Consider the following 16,794-nt stretch of genomic DNA (forward strand, 5'->3'; position numbering starts at 1 on the left):
TCCCGCCCCTCTTTTGTCCCGGAATAAATCGATCCAAAAGAAGTGGCGTCGCGAGCGAGGAGGGGCGCGGGGTGGAAGGCAAGCCAAGCATATAGGCAAAAGTGGCGAGGCAACAATGGTCTTTTTCTTTCGGGGGCTGCTGTCTGAGAGTCTAGCCTCGCCGTCAATAGCGGCCGATAGTATCTAAATTGTCCTGGGCTCGAGGCTTTCGCTACTGGTGCTGAACAAAACAGAGATCTATTTCCACGGCAGCCTCTTGCTGGCCCTGCCGCCGATGGAGCGCCCCCTCCCTTCCTCCCCGCTCCCCCTTCTCGCTATCCCGTTTAGCTGGGAGATGTTGCTCCTGCTGTGGCGGAGAGGCGAGGGTGGTGGCTTCTGCGTCTGGGGCCGTCGGCGCATCCCGAGGCAGACACAAAACACAAACACGCCGGGGGGGGGGGGATTGCTAGATGGAAGGAAAGGAAGTTGGGTAGGCACCTCAGAAAATCCCTCTGGAGAATAAGGGGGGAATCAGCTGAATAGCTCAGTTGGCTAGAGCGTGGTACTGATAACACTGTGGTTGCAGGTTCGATCCCCGCAAGGGACAGTTGCATATTCCTGCATTGCAGGGGGTTGGACTAGATGATACTCAGAGTCCCTTCCAACTCGGTGAGTCTTGTTTAGGGTTCGGTATGTCAAGCACCCTGTCAGACCCAAGGGGAACGTAGGCTCCGATCCTGCCCCCTCCGTCCCCCTTGAACTGGGAACAAGCCGCACGGAACTGCGCGGGACCTGCTTTGGGCTAGACAGGTGTGGGACGCCAAGGTGTGTACTGCGGGCCAAGCGCGCTTCTGCGCGCACGAACCCTCCCCACGCGCTCCAGCAGGAAAGTTCCGCTCCGCTCCCTCCCTGACAGCGCGCGAAATCATCGATCAGGTTTGGGGACGGGGGAGGCGGAAAAAAACCACGCCGACCTGAACGGGCAGAGAGGAAAAACAGGAGCAACGAGGGAAGCGGAGCGTCAGAACAGGGAGGCGAGGGAACCGAGTAGGAGGTGGCGGCTGCCCTGGCGAGCCTCTCTGTCAAGGGAGCCTTCCCAATCTGAGCAAGTGGGAATTGATCAGGAATTGATCCTGCGCTCCGGACTGCCATTCAAATCGCGGGAGGTTTGCCTGCTGTAAACCCTCCTTCTTTCAGCGGGGTGGGGTAGAAGCCAGTCAGCTCCTGGAGGGATTTCTCCTCCTCCTCTCTTTTGGCAAACAGGTGATCTCTTTCTGCGTGCGATTCTTTATTCCCACCCCCTCCTCCCGCCGTCCCGTTTCGCCCCCATCCCAAACCGTACACTTCTTTCCCTTCCCACCCCCCACCCCAGCTGGACTACTCCCTCCTTTGGAGAACACGCCCAAGTAGGCTGAAGAAGAGAGAGAGAAAGAGAGATACACATAGAGAGATAGTAACATTGAACCTGAGGGGAAATCCTCCAGAGCTGCTGCGCGCTGCGAGAGGGAGAGAGATTATTGGAGCCTATACATGTGGTGTGTGGTGTTCTCTCCCCCCACCTCTCCCCTTCTTCTCTTCCCCCAGCGCGCTCTAAAGTGTTACGTGTGACAGGCATACAAATCCGGGATAGAGAAGGAGTGAAGAGAGAGAGAGAGAGAGAGAGAGACCCAGCGGAGAGGGCGATGGTGATTGTCTCTTGGGATTTACAAACACCCACCGCTCGCTCCGGGTGGCTCCGATCTCAGGAGGGTTGGACTGTTTTGTCTGCACTACTTTGACCTGGCGTTGCACTGTCTGAGGCACCGAGAAGTTAACCAGCGCGCAAAGAGTGTGAGGGAGGAATTACTACTACTATTACTACGGCTGCTGCTGCTGCTTTTATTATTATTATTGTAAGAAAAAAAGATACATAATTTCGCATGTTGATCTGAAACCCAACAACCAACGAGGAATATGAACAGGAAAACCAGGCGCTGGATATTCCACATCTTTCTGAGCCTAGGGATTGTCTATATCAAAATTGGGTAAGTCGCCGCCCCCCGTCTCCCCCCCCCAAACGCAAACACATCGTGCCAAACCTGCCCGGACCTGTTAGCATTCAACTGGCGGGGGGGGGGAAGGTTGAGTCTGCAAGCGGTTCTTCCCTTTTATTTAAAGCCAGGGTAGGAATATGATTTCTGCTGCTGTTGTTCCCACATTATATACTAAGTGTGTGGCTCGCGAGGGGGGGGCGTGTTGGGGAGAGAGAAAACACTTGCTGTGGATGTGCGAGAGGCATGACCAGAATGGCAAGAGGCGGCGGGGAGATCTCCGCTGCCGCCGGGGGCTGGACCTCCGCTGCCCGCTGAAATCCATCCAGGCTTTGCTTTCTAATGCGCGGAGAGGAGCGCTTGAATGAGCTCAGGCGAGACAGGCAGAGAGAGCGCGCGCGCTACCTGCTTCAGCCTCCCTCTTTTCTTGGGCAGACCCAGCCTTTCTCAGAGCAAATTTATTTAAAGTGTTTATATTTTGGGTGGGGGCTAGGGTGAGTTGGCTGGGTTCAAAAACCCCGCCTGATCCCGGATCGATGGGTTACGTGGGGAAAGGAAGCAAAAGCGCTCTGTACATGCTCGGCAGCACGATATCTCCCAGGGCTGGAATATAACTTATAAATTCCAGAGCTAAGTCTGCGAACTTCGCCCGCGTTTTGGGATTCCCTTGATTTCCTAAATCCCTCCGGGCTCCGGCCCAGGTCAAACTCCCGTCCCGCAAACTCTTTGTTTAGCCCTTTCTCGGGATAACTGGCCTGTGGAATCGCAGACACCCCAACTCCTCCGTCAACACCACCGTCAGCGCAAAAAAGTCGGCGCTGCTACAGCCCACCGCTTGGTACCGCGCAGAAAGTGATGCTTAGGACGACGCGCGATCCTAAGCAGATGGACCTGCAGAAGGGTCTCATTCATTACATCGGAACTTGCTTCCGAATGTGAGGGCTCCTAGAGCGCAGATTGACGCAGGGCAGTAGCGTTCCCCCAATCCGGACAGCGCGCCTGAGATATGGTTTTTGTATTCAAAGAACCACGGAAATGACGTACAGTTCAGATCTGGCTTGTGAAGTTGGTGAGAGTTAGCCCATTATTGGATAATTCTCAGGTAGGTTTGGCCCTACTTGAAACTAGTAGGTGCGTTAACTTATACCCGTGAGTGTCTAATTGAACAGGAGTGCGCCACGACCAGGCTTCCCAAGGCAGCGCTCACGTGCACTTTGCGAGATGTTGGAAGGCGTGTGCGAGCAAGGCCGCTCGGGTGGGGAGCTTAGTTTCTAGACAGAAAAGCACCGTTTCAAACGGTGAAAGCTTCTTGATCCCGAGTCTGTGCGCTTTAATTTATATATCAGGAAGTTGGATTGCGCTCTGGGAAAAGCCCACGTGTTCCTCCTTATCCTTGTTTAACACTCTTATCTCCCGAGATCTCGATCTAATTATTGACCCAAATCGCTCCTTTGACTCTTTTCACCCGCAGGCTCCCCGGGGGACTGCTGGGGCGGGCAAGGCAAGCCGAGCCGCGTCGGGCTTGTCTTGGCCACGGGCTGGTTTAGCAAAATGATGTTTTCGGTTCTGCTCGAGTATGTGCCGCAACCTGCCAGTTGACATTAGCAAACAGCACCCGGAAGGGTTGGAGCATAAATGCTACGTGAAAATGCCTGGGAGAGAGAAACGGGAGATGGGCACGTTCGCTCTGGTTCGACGCCCCTTACTTAACCCGTGTGTGTGTTTGTGTGTGTTGGTTTTGGGGGGCTGGAGGCGGAAGGAGAGGGAATCGTACTAACCAAACTGCTAAGCGTTTGGCTTGGTGAAAAGTTAACACTGTGTAGCATCAGCTGCTGCCAGGCCTTGAAGGGCAGATCAGGGGCTGAAGAGGGCTTTAAAGGCATCCGTGTAGTACTTAGAAGGTGAAAAGACCTACCACATCCAGCTCCTTCAGAAGACCTGTGTAAACGATTGACTGTGGCACTGACTTGGTGCTGCTGCCGAGCTTGGTCCAGCCTCCACCTTCCTTCTCTCTCTCCTTTTCTCGTCCTAGGGGCTTCTCCTCTGTCGTGGCTCTGGGGGCCAGCATCATCTGCAACAAGATCCCGGGCCTAGCTCCTCGGCAGAGGGCGATCTGTCAGAGCAGGCCCGATGCCATCATAGTGATCGGAGAAGGCTCCCAAATGGGCATCAACGAGTGCCAGTTTCAGTTTCGCAATGGACGGTGGAATTGCTCTGCCCTGGGCGAGAGGACGGTCTTTGGAAAAGAGCTGAAAGTGGGTATGTTACCGCTTTACTATAAAAGCTGTGGCAAGGTGGAGCCTCAAGTCCACCGAAGAGTTACGAAAGGAAGTGTGTGTGTGTGTTTGTGTGATAGGCAAAGGGTGTGATGGCATCTGCAGGAGGCTGCTTAGGAGAACTGGCTTCAGCAGAGATATGCAAAGCCCTGATGTATACTCATCCTTACTAGGTATGTAGCCGTTACTCCACTCATAGGCCTACTCCCCTGTGGGAGCCAGTATGCCTCTGCTTACCAGTTGCTGGGAATCACAAGTGGGGAGAGAGAGTACTGTTGCAGCCAGGTCCTGCTTGCAGAGGTGGATTTAGGGGAACACGGCTGGTTCACTTGCACTGGGTGTGGAGCTCCGGGGGCGCCCCAGGGGATGCCACAACTACGATTTAGAATGGAGCATGAGAGGCGGGGAGGGGCACTGAATTTTGGCGCCGCTGAAATCTTGAGACTCCAAGGTCCACCACTGCTGCTTGAAGGCTTCCCATATGCCTTTGATTGGCCACAGTGAGAACAGGATGTCAGACAGCAGTGGATTGCATGGTGGGGCAATGGCAAATACTTGACCTCTAGTCAGCTGCATCACTGCTGTTTACTGGGTGGTAGAGGGCAAGGCAGTGGTGAGGTCAGCAGGGTGCAAATGGAGCAGCAGAGCGAATCCAGCCCTCCTATTGGTGCATTTGCACTGCACCCAACTCCCTGCCGCCTCACCCCTCCCGCTCTAACTCCCAGTAAGCAGCACCAAGTGACCTACTGGAGGTCAGGTGAGTTATAGCACCTCACCCCACTGTCTGTCTGTGGTTGTTGGATTATATAAAACTCTGGCCTGATCCAGTGGGACTTACGTTATGTTTTTATGTTATCCACGCCCCCTCACCCCCACACATATCACAACTGTTTCTACTGTAAGGCTGCAACCCTCAATACACTTCCTAAGAAATGTCTAATTGAAATCCAGATTTGTTTAGGATTGGGTTTCAAGTCTAAACCCAGTTACTAGGGAATAGGTTTCATTGGACTCAGTGGGGCTTACTTCTGAGTTAAGATGCCTAACAGCATGCTATTTAGGCATTTCAACTCATAGCACAAGAATATGCTCTTAACTCTGTTTCACAGTTTATTGTGCAATGTGCAAATATGGTGCATGTGGGATGGAAAGCCATTTTTTTAAAAAAAGCTGAGATGGTTTCCAGTGTGTGTCTAGGTTTTACAATCATGTTTCAGACCAGTTTAAGGTGGTGATAGGAAAGGTGTAAGCTCTGGATGTGAAAACGCAAGAAAACACTCTTCCACATGACCTGTCAGAGAGCCTCCCATGCACTGTATGGGAGAATGTGGTGGTGGTGGGGTATCTCTTTTAAAACCAAACGTTCATTCTAGCCAATGCAGGTTTTACATCTGCATTACCAAAACTGGTTTAAGAGTGAGGTGTGGAAATGTTCTAAACCCCATGTAAAGTGGATTAATTGCTTTTTGACACTTCTTTAAATCAACTTGTTTTAGTTGGAGTCAAGGTGGTTAAAAGTGTGGATCGTCTTGACAGTACCGATTTTGGTCTACTTAGCACATTGTACAGTAGTGTGGTCTAAGACAGGTCCTATGCATCTGAGAAGCTCACTTAGCCTCTTAACTATTCTACTTTTCTGGGCTTAGGAAGACATCTGTTCCTATGCTTCCAACTCAGAAGTCTTTGAGATTAGCATTTGATGGTGACTAGGAACGGTGTCTTCTGTGGCAGTGATTTCTGAACCATGGCTCAGCAGTCTGGACCCATCAATGAGCTGTGGAAACATGGTATGTGGGTACATTGTCTCTGGGAGGGGTTATGTTTCCAGGGTGTCAAAATTAGGTTCAGGTCAGATTATTAGAGCTTCACTGATATATTTAGGCTTTGAATAAAGAGGCCCTGCGGAGCATCCTGCCCCTATGGGTGGCTAGCCCCGCCCTCGCCCTGCCCCCATGGGCGGCTTGCCCCCCACCCCTGGGTGCGCTGCCCCAGTAGTCCGAGTGGCTTCCTCCACTGCTGAGAGGAAGAGCTCAGCCTCAGATAATCACATTTTGGGAACCATAGTTGTGTGGCATAGAAAACCACAGAGCCACTGTCATTGTTTTTAATCAATGAACGGCAAGAATAATATAGTCAGTTATGATTTATTACATCAGTTTCCCTGCAGTTATGGGTGTTTTAACTGATTTTTACATATTGAATCGTAGAGTTGGAAGGGACCACGAGGGTCATCTAGTCCTACCCCCTGCAATGCAGGGAACTTTGCTCCCTGTGTGGGGCTCGAACCAGCAACCCTGAGATAAAGAATCTCATGCTCTATTGACTGAACTATCCAGAAATGTGAACTAGATCAGAATGATATACACATTCCATGTTGAGCTCTCAGATGTGGGGCATCTGTGTTTTATTGTTTGATTATTGCGCCACTGATAGCTGTTTTGGACTGTGGTCAATCACTTTTGCATTGGATTTGAAATTAAGCTGTTTTATTCATGGTTAGTTTATTTACTTTTTAAAAAAAGTCCTAGCAATTCACTTATCAAATGCATATATATATATATATATATATATATATATATGGATGTGCCTTGGTGTTGTGTTTGGATAAATGAGGAATCAAAATTGGAGAAATAAATAATACAAACTGAATGTCTTCCACAACACTTAAAATAAAAACAAAAACAAATTAACATTATTAATATGTTACCTTATTTTTGTGCTTGTATAACAAAGCTCCCTTGGGGGTGCATCTGAGGTAAGGAGTTATTTGTCAGAAGTTGTGTTGCTTTCTCTCCAAATGTGCAATGTAATAACTATCTTGCTATCCATGATTTTCATCCACTTTTCTCTCATGTAAGTGTAATAGACAGCAAGCCCAACAATATTGACTGGGAGCCCCTATAAGCACGGGGTTAAATATTGACTTTGCTTTTATAGCGATTTTATAGCCACCACCCATACAGTTTATCCTCGTGAAAAATGTGATTTCATGATGGCTTCGCTCTGGATGAAACTTTCAGCGTTCAGTCACTGCACCATTTGTAGTACCAAGCCATTTCTGAACACAATGAGACACATTAAGGGCAGAGTTCCAGGCCTGTGATTGTAAGGTACTTTTAATCCGCCATCAAAACTGTAGCGCATAATGACACAAATTCCGCTTTCAGAGGTGGCATGCGGGCACCTATGACTCCAGACCTGTGGATTGTTGGAATGGAGCCAGTCAAAGTTCAAAGATTCTTGAGGCTTGTGAATGAGGAGGCTGCTAGGCTCAAGAGACATCTGGACTCTTTATTTGTCAGGAGTGGTTGTTGTTGTTGTTGTTGTTGTTTAGTTGTTTAGTCATGTCCGACTCTTTGTGACCCCATGGACCAGAGCACGCCAGGCACTCCTGTCTTGCACTGCCTCCCGCAGTTTGGTCAAACTCATGTTCGTAGCTTCGAGAACACTGTCCAACTATCTCGTCCAGGAGTGGTTATCCAACCCCATTTAATCTTAACCCACCAATGTTTAGCTGTGAATCAAAACCAGGAGTGGTTATCCAACCCTATTTAATCTTAACCCACCAGTGTTTAGCTGTGAATCAAAACCAATGCAGTCGAGAGAGCAACCTTGAACATTTATAGTCTACCTTTTCCTCCAAGGACACCAGGGGGGTACACATGGTCTTCCCCGCTCCACATTTCATCCTCAGAACAACCCTGTGAGATAGGTTAGGCTGAGAGGCAGTGACTTGCACAAAGGTCACCTGGTGAGATTCATGGCTGAGAGGGGATTTGAACCCAGGTATCCCAGGCCCTTCTCCAACACTTTAATCCAGGCACAGGCAAACTCAGCCCTCCAGATGTTTTGGGACTACAATTCCCACCATCCCTGACCACTGGCTTCGTTAGCTAGGGATGATGGGAGTTGTAGTCCCAAAACATCTGGAGGGCCCAGTCTGAGGAAGCCTGCTTTAATAACTACATTGTCTGATGTCCTGATGCTTATTTTTCCCTCCAAGTTCAGTTTAGCCAGATAGCAAGATATTTCTTCTTAAAATGCTCCAGATGTCAATGGAATGGTGGGGTCTTCAGAATCTCTGCAACTCAGGTACTGCCTTTCATGGTGTTAATTCAACAGCAGATGCGCAGAACATGAGGAGGGAGAATATTGTCACCTCAGCTTCAGTGGTGTTGGTCTAACCTTATTGCCATATTTTAAGGACAATTATCTTCAGAATAATAGTAATAAGCGGGTTAGTCATGCTGGCCAATTGATCCGGAAAGCTGTCTGTGGACAAACACCGGCTCCCTCAGCCTGAACACAGAGATGAGCGCCATACCCTATACAGGGGTACCTCGGTTTAAGTACACAATTGGTTCCGGAAGTCTCTCCTTAACCTGAAGTGTACTTAACCTGAAATGAACCTTCCCATTGAAAGTAATGGAAAGTGGATTAATCCGTTCCAGACGATCCACAGAGTACTTAAACTGAAAGTACTCAAACCGAAGTGTACTTAAACCGAGGTAGTCTAATTTGGCTGAACTTAATCGTCCAGGGAACCTTTGCCTTTTTTCAACAACAACAACAAATTATTTGTATGCTGCCCACCTGACTGGGTTACCCCAGCCACACTGGATGGCTTCCAAAAAATTAAAACACAGGGGCAACGGGCAGAGGATTATTGTCCCTTGTACTTCAAACCATGTCTGCTTACTCATATGCTCTCTGAGTCTAAACAGAGAGTGACATTTATTTATTTATTTCATAAAATTTATACACCGCTTGTTTGTAAAACCAACCAACCAACCAACCTTGAAGATAACACAGTAAAATCAAGGAAAAAACACAACCCTGCTTTAAAATATGGAGGACTTTAAACACTAAAACAGATTATATAAACAATTGAATGGATCTCTGTTTTAAGGAAGCCTTGGCAGGGGACCTTAAAGTTAATCTGGAGGAGGCCCTTACAAGAAATTGACTGCATTCTTCTTCTTCTTCTTCTTCTTCTTCTTCTTCTTCTTCTTCTTCTTCTTCTTCTTCTTCTTCTTCTTCTTCTTCTTCTTCTTCTCCTCCTCCTCCTCCTCCTCCTCCTCCTCCTCCTCCTCCTCCTCCTCCTCCTCCTCGCAAACCTGAGCCTCTTCAAGAGCAAGTCTGGTTGTCTGCCATCCCCAAGATCTGTCCTCACACCCACTGACATCTGACAAGATGACCTGTTGGAACTAGGAGTGTGCTGTGCTATGAGTTAGCCTGGGACACACAAGCACAGGTGCACACAAGTATGCAGACAAAGCCATACATACAAATCGTATTTGTACCTGCTGGCCCTTAAAATTTCCCCTTGCTTCAATCATTCTGCCATTCTTATCTGTTCCCAGTTTCACAGACGTGCTTTTAGAAGAGGCACATGTACTCAGTAAGCTGTCATATCTCTTTAAGAATGGCACCTAATGTACAACATGCCATTGCCCACCTCCGTTGCTGTTGGTCCCACCCAATGCATCTTTACTCAGAAGCCAGTCCAGCCAGTTCAGCAGGGCTTATTCTCATAGGACTTCTGCTTTGGACACCACTTGCAGACCTGACTTTTCAGTGGTTTTCTGAAACATGCTGGGAGTTCAGAGAATGCTGCTGCTGAAGAGGCAGAGGCTGGGGAAACCCAGGTCCACAGATTGGTCTGTCAGGCTCATGCTTGCTTGAAAGTCCACCTAAATTGGATAGGAACCCTGTGACTTGACTCGAGTTGAATCTGGGCCAAGCGAAAGCAAACGCACTGGGTAGCTCTTCTGACTTACTATTGTTTATTCAATTTATATCCCACCCTTCCTCTTGAAGGAGGCCAGGGCGGCGTGGAAGGAAGTAGCTTCGTTGAGGTTGGAGATGGAAATGGGAATAGTTTTTAAGAGATTTGGAAGTAGTTTGAGAAAGGCTTCACTTCCCATGGCACACACACACTTTTTGTCGTAATGTTGCTTCTGGTCAAACAGGGTTGGCTGGTGTTTGAAACAACATAGAAATGTTGCAAAACCTGTTTGCAAATGGTGAAAGTGCAGGATACCCCAAGCATGCAGGGGCCTATGGGCAGACCACCCCTATGCATGCAAACCAAGAGCAGGGTGTCCTCTTTTTGAATTGCCTTAAACTCTTCTAGAGCATGCCACCTTCCAAACCTATTGCATCTGTCTCCAGCTTAGTTGCTGAACGGGATCTTCTGGACACCCAAGCTCAAAATCCCGGGCTATTCTTGGGCACCCAAGCCATGCAGGTGCCAGGATCACAATTCATTAACTCCCTCCAAGTTCACAACACTTAGCAGCACTTTCTCAGATTCAAACCTGGCAACTGTCCTCGTTCGTGCCTTACCCTGACGCTGAAGAGTTGGATGGCTGCCCTTGAAGGCTTGTTTGAAAGTTGAGTCATTGCTTACAGAGGCCCTCCAGGCAGGCACGCTTGGAGTGACAATGCAGCAGGCAGACTAGGTAGCTGGCGAGGGTGCCAAAATTAAAGGGATATCTTCCTCCATGGCATCAGTGGGCGAGCAGGATCCCTTATGCAGCCTCAAACATGGATGGCTTTCAGGAGAAACTGAGAGTGTTCTCCAAAACCCACTGAAGATAATAGAGGGATCTGAGCTTGTTCCTGTTCTGTCATATCTGAGATGGCAAAAAGCATTGAGCTTGCTCTACTGATTGATGGGGGAGCATGAAGCATATTATACCAGTGTTGTGGTGCTTGCATTAGCCTACTGGGCAAAATTAATTGTGCTTCCTTGATTGTAATCAAGAGAATCCTACATGGCTTGATGGCTACAGCAGTGTTTCAAGGCTACATTCTTATGTCCCATCGAAGGCCGCAAGATAATTTTGTTTGATCCCCCTTTTAAAGTGAACTGACTTCATTTGCACCTCTCTGGCTAATACACAGATAATGCAATTACCCTTTGGAGTTCACAGTTTTTTGAATTTACTGAACCAGGTTGGAGGGACCTGTGCCCCTCCAGACGTTGCGAGACTCCCATCATGCCTGCCAACAGGCCAGGTTTGCAGAGGCTGGTGGGAAATGGAGCTCAGCAACACCTGGAGAGCTGCAGGTTTCTAACTCCTGTATGATAACAGTAATATACCAAAATGCTTTTTAAAATAGTACTTTAGATGAAAAAACATTTAGAAATGAGATGAAATACACATTTTAAATATGCATCTTCAAATACAAATGGCCATATTGACTCAGACTTTGTTTTGGCAGATGGATGTAAACATGGGAAGGAAGGGGGCATGAACACATGATTGATTTATTAATTGAATTTGTATCCTGCCCTTCTCCCAAAGGAGCCCACACCAAAAAGTTAAAACAGTACAATTTAAAATTAAAACATTTTAAAAACATTGGGGGGGGGAAACCTAAAACATTTAGGTAAAGGTAAAGGACCCCTGGACCGTTAAGGCCAGTCAAAGGTGACTATGCAGTGTGGCGCTCATCTCGCTTTCAGGCCGAGAAAGCCAGCGTTTGTCCGCAGACAGCGCTTTCCGGGTCATGTGGTCAGCATGACTAAAGCGCTTCTGGTGCAACGAAATACCGTGATGTAAGCCAGAGCACACAGAAACGCCGTTTATCTTCCCGCCGGAGCGGTACCTATTTATCTACTTGCACTTTGATGTGCTTTCGAACTGCTAGGTTGGCAGGAGCTTGGTCAGAGCAATGGGAGCTCACACCCCGTCGCGGGGATTCGAACTGCTGACCTTCTGACCGGCAAGTCCAAGCGGCTCAGTGGTTTGGACCACAGCACCACCCGCATCAAAAACATTTTAACAGATTTAGAATGCCTTAAAACATTTAACACATTTACTTGGCCTGGCAAGGGTTCAAATTTGGCCCACAAAGCAGTTTCTCCCAAACCCCACCCCCATGCCCCACCCCCGATGCCACATGTGATGTCAGGTGAGGCAGGTCGAGATGCAATTGCCAATGCACATCTGGGAGTCTTACAGTGCACCCCCAATTCTGCACTGGCAAGGGAAAACAAACTTTGGTTCAAGGGCCCATGAGGAGGATTTCCCCCCACAAAGTGTTGTTCGTGTGTTGCAGTTGGGAAAGGAAGGATTCAATTTATCTGCAATTTTTCTTGCAGATGTTCCATTGAAATGCATGGGAGTTTCACATGAGCATGGTGTCCTTTGAAGCTTCCATTCATTGCTGTAAGACTTGCAGATAAGTTCCCAGTATAGAAGTGCCCCCAATGCCTCTAATATGCTTAACTGTGGACTAGTTTGTATACATTAGGGATGGGCAAATCTGTCAATTTCAGGTCACCAAGTTTTTCATTTTTCCAATCTTAAATTCAGTTCTCCACATTCCCATCACAATTTGTTATATAAATATATCCTCATAAAAATATACCAGCACTTTAGTGCAAGTTGCTCCTATAAACATAGTTTTATATGCAGTTTCGCTTAACACAAACATTTTTCAAGCAATTTCTCCTAATATAATGCACGTTTGCATGCTGCTTTTTTTTTTTACTGAAGTATGCATTTTGATGCACATTTTACCCCAGGGTATGCATTTTTGTACACATTACTTGGCTGGTGAATTGCATTGCAAATTTCAAAGATGGGCAAATTTCAAAGGATGACTGTGTATTGTTCCCCATACTGTTTGTGATTAGTTATGTTCATCCTTAAATGCAAACTGAATCAAATTTTCCCCATCCCTAAATTAAAGCCAAAGGGTTTTTTTTATTTAAAAAGTGTGCTTGTGTCAGTTTCAGCATTTGCTGTATCGCCTTAGTTCCTCCAGTTCTGACCTTATCAGTGCCACTTAACTATGATTAAAAAAAGAACTATGAACATTACCTAATGTGTGTAGATTGATTGTTTTTCTTAGTCTAGCTGTTTCAGGAGGCTACAGGAAACCAGTGGTCTACCACTCCAATTTTCAATAAAGCCATTAGGCCACAAAATCAGAGAAGCACAAATGTTCAGTGATTTCACTGAGACTCTAAAGTAACCCAAGATGAAACCAGAACAACAACAATGACAAGATTTTACTGCATTGTATCGCTGTAATACCATTATTCTGTTATATTACTGCAACAAATGTGTAGGTATCCTAATCATATTCAATAATATTTTGCTATTGGGTTTGTGTAAGATACACTAACATAACCTGTATGCTGATGGAAGCTCTGAGTGTATATATCGTCAAAGGCAGGTCACCTTGAATACAAATGGTACATATTTCCTAAGCATCATTCCTTGAAAGTAAGCTCTACTGGCTTCATTGCAATCTATTTTATAATACGAGCAGATTTGAGAGAGGAAAGAGAGAGAAATGTTCCTTATTTCTTGTTGCGGGAACAATTCTGATTCTCCCAATAGAAGTTGTAAGTTCAGTGTAGATAAAAAGAAAACACACACAATTAAATTAAAGGATTCACTAGAAATGGTAAACTCTAGAAGCTTAAGGTGTTTTTAAAGGCAAAGGGAAGGATTGGATAAATTAAGGGAGAATAGCCCTATTAACAGTTACTAGTCATGATACTTAAATGGAACACCCTTGTTCTGAACTCATGTACTACTGGGAAGCAGTTACTGGTAACAAAGAAGGTGGAAAGAGCATCACTTTTAGGTTTTCCCTAGCTTATGAACATCCAGAAACATCAGGACAGCTCCTTCTGGAAACGCTGGAGTAAGGCTGCAAGGAAACAATCTCTGTTGAACTCAACGGGGCTTAGTTCCAATTATATATCTATAGGAATGCACTGTAAATGAGGCTGTTTCAATACCAGCCCTGTTGCACAAGAGGGCAAAGTGATCTACTTTGAATACGGAAACACTGCTGATTCAGCTATGATCATAGCAAAATGTGTATTGCATATAGATGGGTTTATTTCTCACCAGTGTCCATTTCACATGTAAAGGTAAAGGTAAAGGGGCCCCTGACCATCAGGTCCAGTCGTGTCCGACTCTGGGGTTGCGGCGCTCATCTCGCTCTATAGGCCGAGGGAGCCGGCGTTTGTCCACAGACAGCTTCCGGGTCACGTGGCCAGCATGACAAAGCTGCTTCTGGCGAACCAGAGCAGTGCACGGAAACGCCATTTACCTTCCCGCCGGAGCGGTCCCTATTTATCTACTTGCACTTTGATATGCTTTTGAACTGCTAGGTGGGCAGGAGCTGGGACCGAGCAACGGGAGCTCACCCCGTTGCAGGGATTCGAACCATTCATAAATCCGTTTCCCATCCATCTATGAAAATTCCATTTTTCAACCAATTCAGTTCAAACAAACCAAATGAGCATAACTGATAAGATACATTAGTTTGATTCCTTTTAACTTAGCCTTCCAGATAAGTCCATCACTAGATCTACGTATGGATTACAGTACAATATACGCACATTTTTAAAATTAGGCTAAGCAAAGCTGATCCTAAAATCTTACCTGCATCTGAAAGGTCAGTATCAGGGCAAAGGAGATGCTCTACCCAGGAAAGGTAGAGAATATGCTTTGCATGCAGAAGGTCCCACATTCAATCCCATCAACTTCGGTTTAAAAAAGGATCAGGAAGCAGATGGTGAATAAGACTCCAATCTGAGATCCCGAAGAACAGCTACCATTGAGAGTAGCTGAATTGTAGAGTTAGAAGGGACTAGATGAGCAAATGGACTAAATGGACAAATGCTACCACCTAGAATAAGGTAGCTTCTTTTGTTATACAGAATAATTCAGAAGGTGTTTTCTAGAAGATCAGCATGGGTCTTAAAGGAGGATCTTTGATGTAGTTGGTCCTAGTACGTTTAAGAATGAATGTAATTATGCTATGGTAGTCTGGTTCTATTTGGGACCCAACCCTATAATTTGGTTTCGGTGAAGCAAGAATATCATTGATTGTAAGGTAATGCTCCTATAATGCATAATGCCCTTGAACTCCAAAGAGATTTTTAGACTGAGTCCAAATCCAGTTTACCTTATGTGCTGTGGCTATAGATGGCTTTGAATTCAAGGACTGAAGAATGTGAATAGCTAAAACTGAAATCTCTGTGTGCATGCAACATCCTGGATTACAGCCTATCATCATCTGGTGCAATGTAATGTAATGATCTTCACTCTTTCAATTTGCTCTTTTGGAAAAAGTGTTCATCAAAATATATGAGAAGACCAGTATACACATTTGTTGAACTAACAATGGATTAGATGTTCTCTTGTTGTAAAGGACTCTGTGGGTTTTAAAGAGGCCGTACCAACTTGGTGCAGGCAAGGATCTGGCCCAATTCATTAAAAGTCAATTTTAATGATATTATATCTTGAGATTTATACACTGAAATCCTTTCATCAGAATACTTGATGATAATCCCATTACAATTTGAATGGACATGGACAACTAATTTTATTAGCATGCCTGACTGATGATGTGATCAAATGACTCATTTATTAAGAAAATCATAATTGTGCTTGTCACTCAGCATGGCAGAATTGCATGCCACTTTGGGATGACTCACAAAATTGGCTTACCCACCAAAAGCTGATTGACTGGTATGAGGAACACTATTCCATATCTAAGGATGCCTGCATAAAAGGAATTGTTGTCTCATTGACCCAAATACATGTTCCAGGGACATGTCAGGGGAGGTCATGGATCCCCACCCCAAACAGGCCCTCCTAGTAGCCCTGCTGCTGATATGGTTAATTCCCTCCCATTGCAGTCAATGGGAGGAGCAGAGATGGTTGGGGAAAAATAGGAAAAGGCAGATGTGCCCCACTTTATATCTGCCTCTTGGCTAGTCATCAGAGCTTAGGATGTGGCAGTAGTTCTGAAAGGATTCTCCCCCGCCCAACACTCACACACCAACAATAGGATTTATAGGCGCTGGGCTCCACCCAACGTTGGGGCCCCCCACCATGACTGTGGGGAGGCCCAATGGGCCCCTCATAGTGAGGCCTGATGGGGCTTGGCCCCTCAAGATGGGGGGGCTCAGCTCCATCCCAATATATTTTGGGAGTTGGTCCCTATAATATTATTGCTTTTCCCACCTGCTTTCAGCCTGTCACTACTGTTTTAGCTAATTATAATATAATATAATATAATATAATATAATATAATATAATATAATATAATATAATATAATATAATAATATATCCTGCCCATCTGGCTGGGTTACACCATCCACTCTGGGCAGCTCCCAACAGAATATTAAAAACATGATAAAACATCAAACATTAAAAACTTCCCTGAACAGGGCTGCCTTCAGATGTCTTCTAAAAGTCATATAGTTGTTTATTTCCTTGACATCTGGTGGGAGGGCGTTCCCCAGGGTGGGCACCACCACCGAGAAGGCCCTCTGCCTGGTTCCCTTAGTATCCTCCAGTTTACAAGTTTTCTGCTGCATTGTATTCTCTTGTCATAGTTAACAAATTTTAAACTTTGTTTTCTTTTATGTTTTAAGACGTGGTATGCCTTTTGCATACCATGAATAAAACAATATATTATTAGATACCTCCATTGGGCCAATAGCCCTGGCATTGCCAAA

General features: G+C 46.2%; 1 protein-coding gene across 1 annotated transcript in view; it reads left to right on the plus strand.

Annotated features, from left to right (window-relative positions):
* The first annotated feature begins 1,013 nt into the window (after positions 1-1,013).
* The window catches only part of WNT7A (Wnt family member 7A), a 64,329-nt gene continuing 48,548 nt past the window's right edge, over positions 1,014-16,794 (plus strand). The window contains exons 1-2 of the mRNA XM_035106293.2: positions 1,014-2,003; positions 4,042-4,268. Coding sequence (XP_034962184.1) covers positions 1,933-2,003; positions 4,042-4,268 — 298 coding nt within the window. The 5' untranslated portion in view covers positions 1,014-1,932. The remainder of the gene's footprint in view (positions 2,004-4,041; positions 4,269-16,794) is intronic.

Source organism: Zootoca vivipara, chromosome 2 (assembly GCF_963506605.1).
Source record: "Zootoca vivipara chromosome 2, rZooViv1.1, whole genome shotgun sequence".
NCBI classification, from domain to species: Eukaryota; Metazoa; Chordata; class Lepidosauria; order Squamata; family Lacertidae; genus Zootoca; species Zootoca vivipara.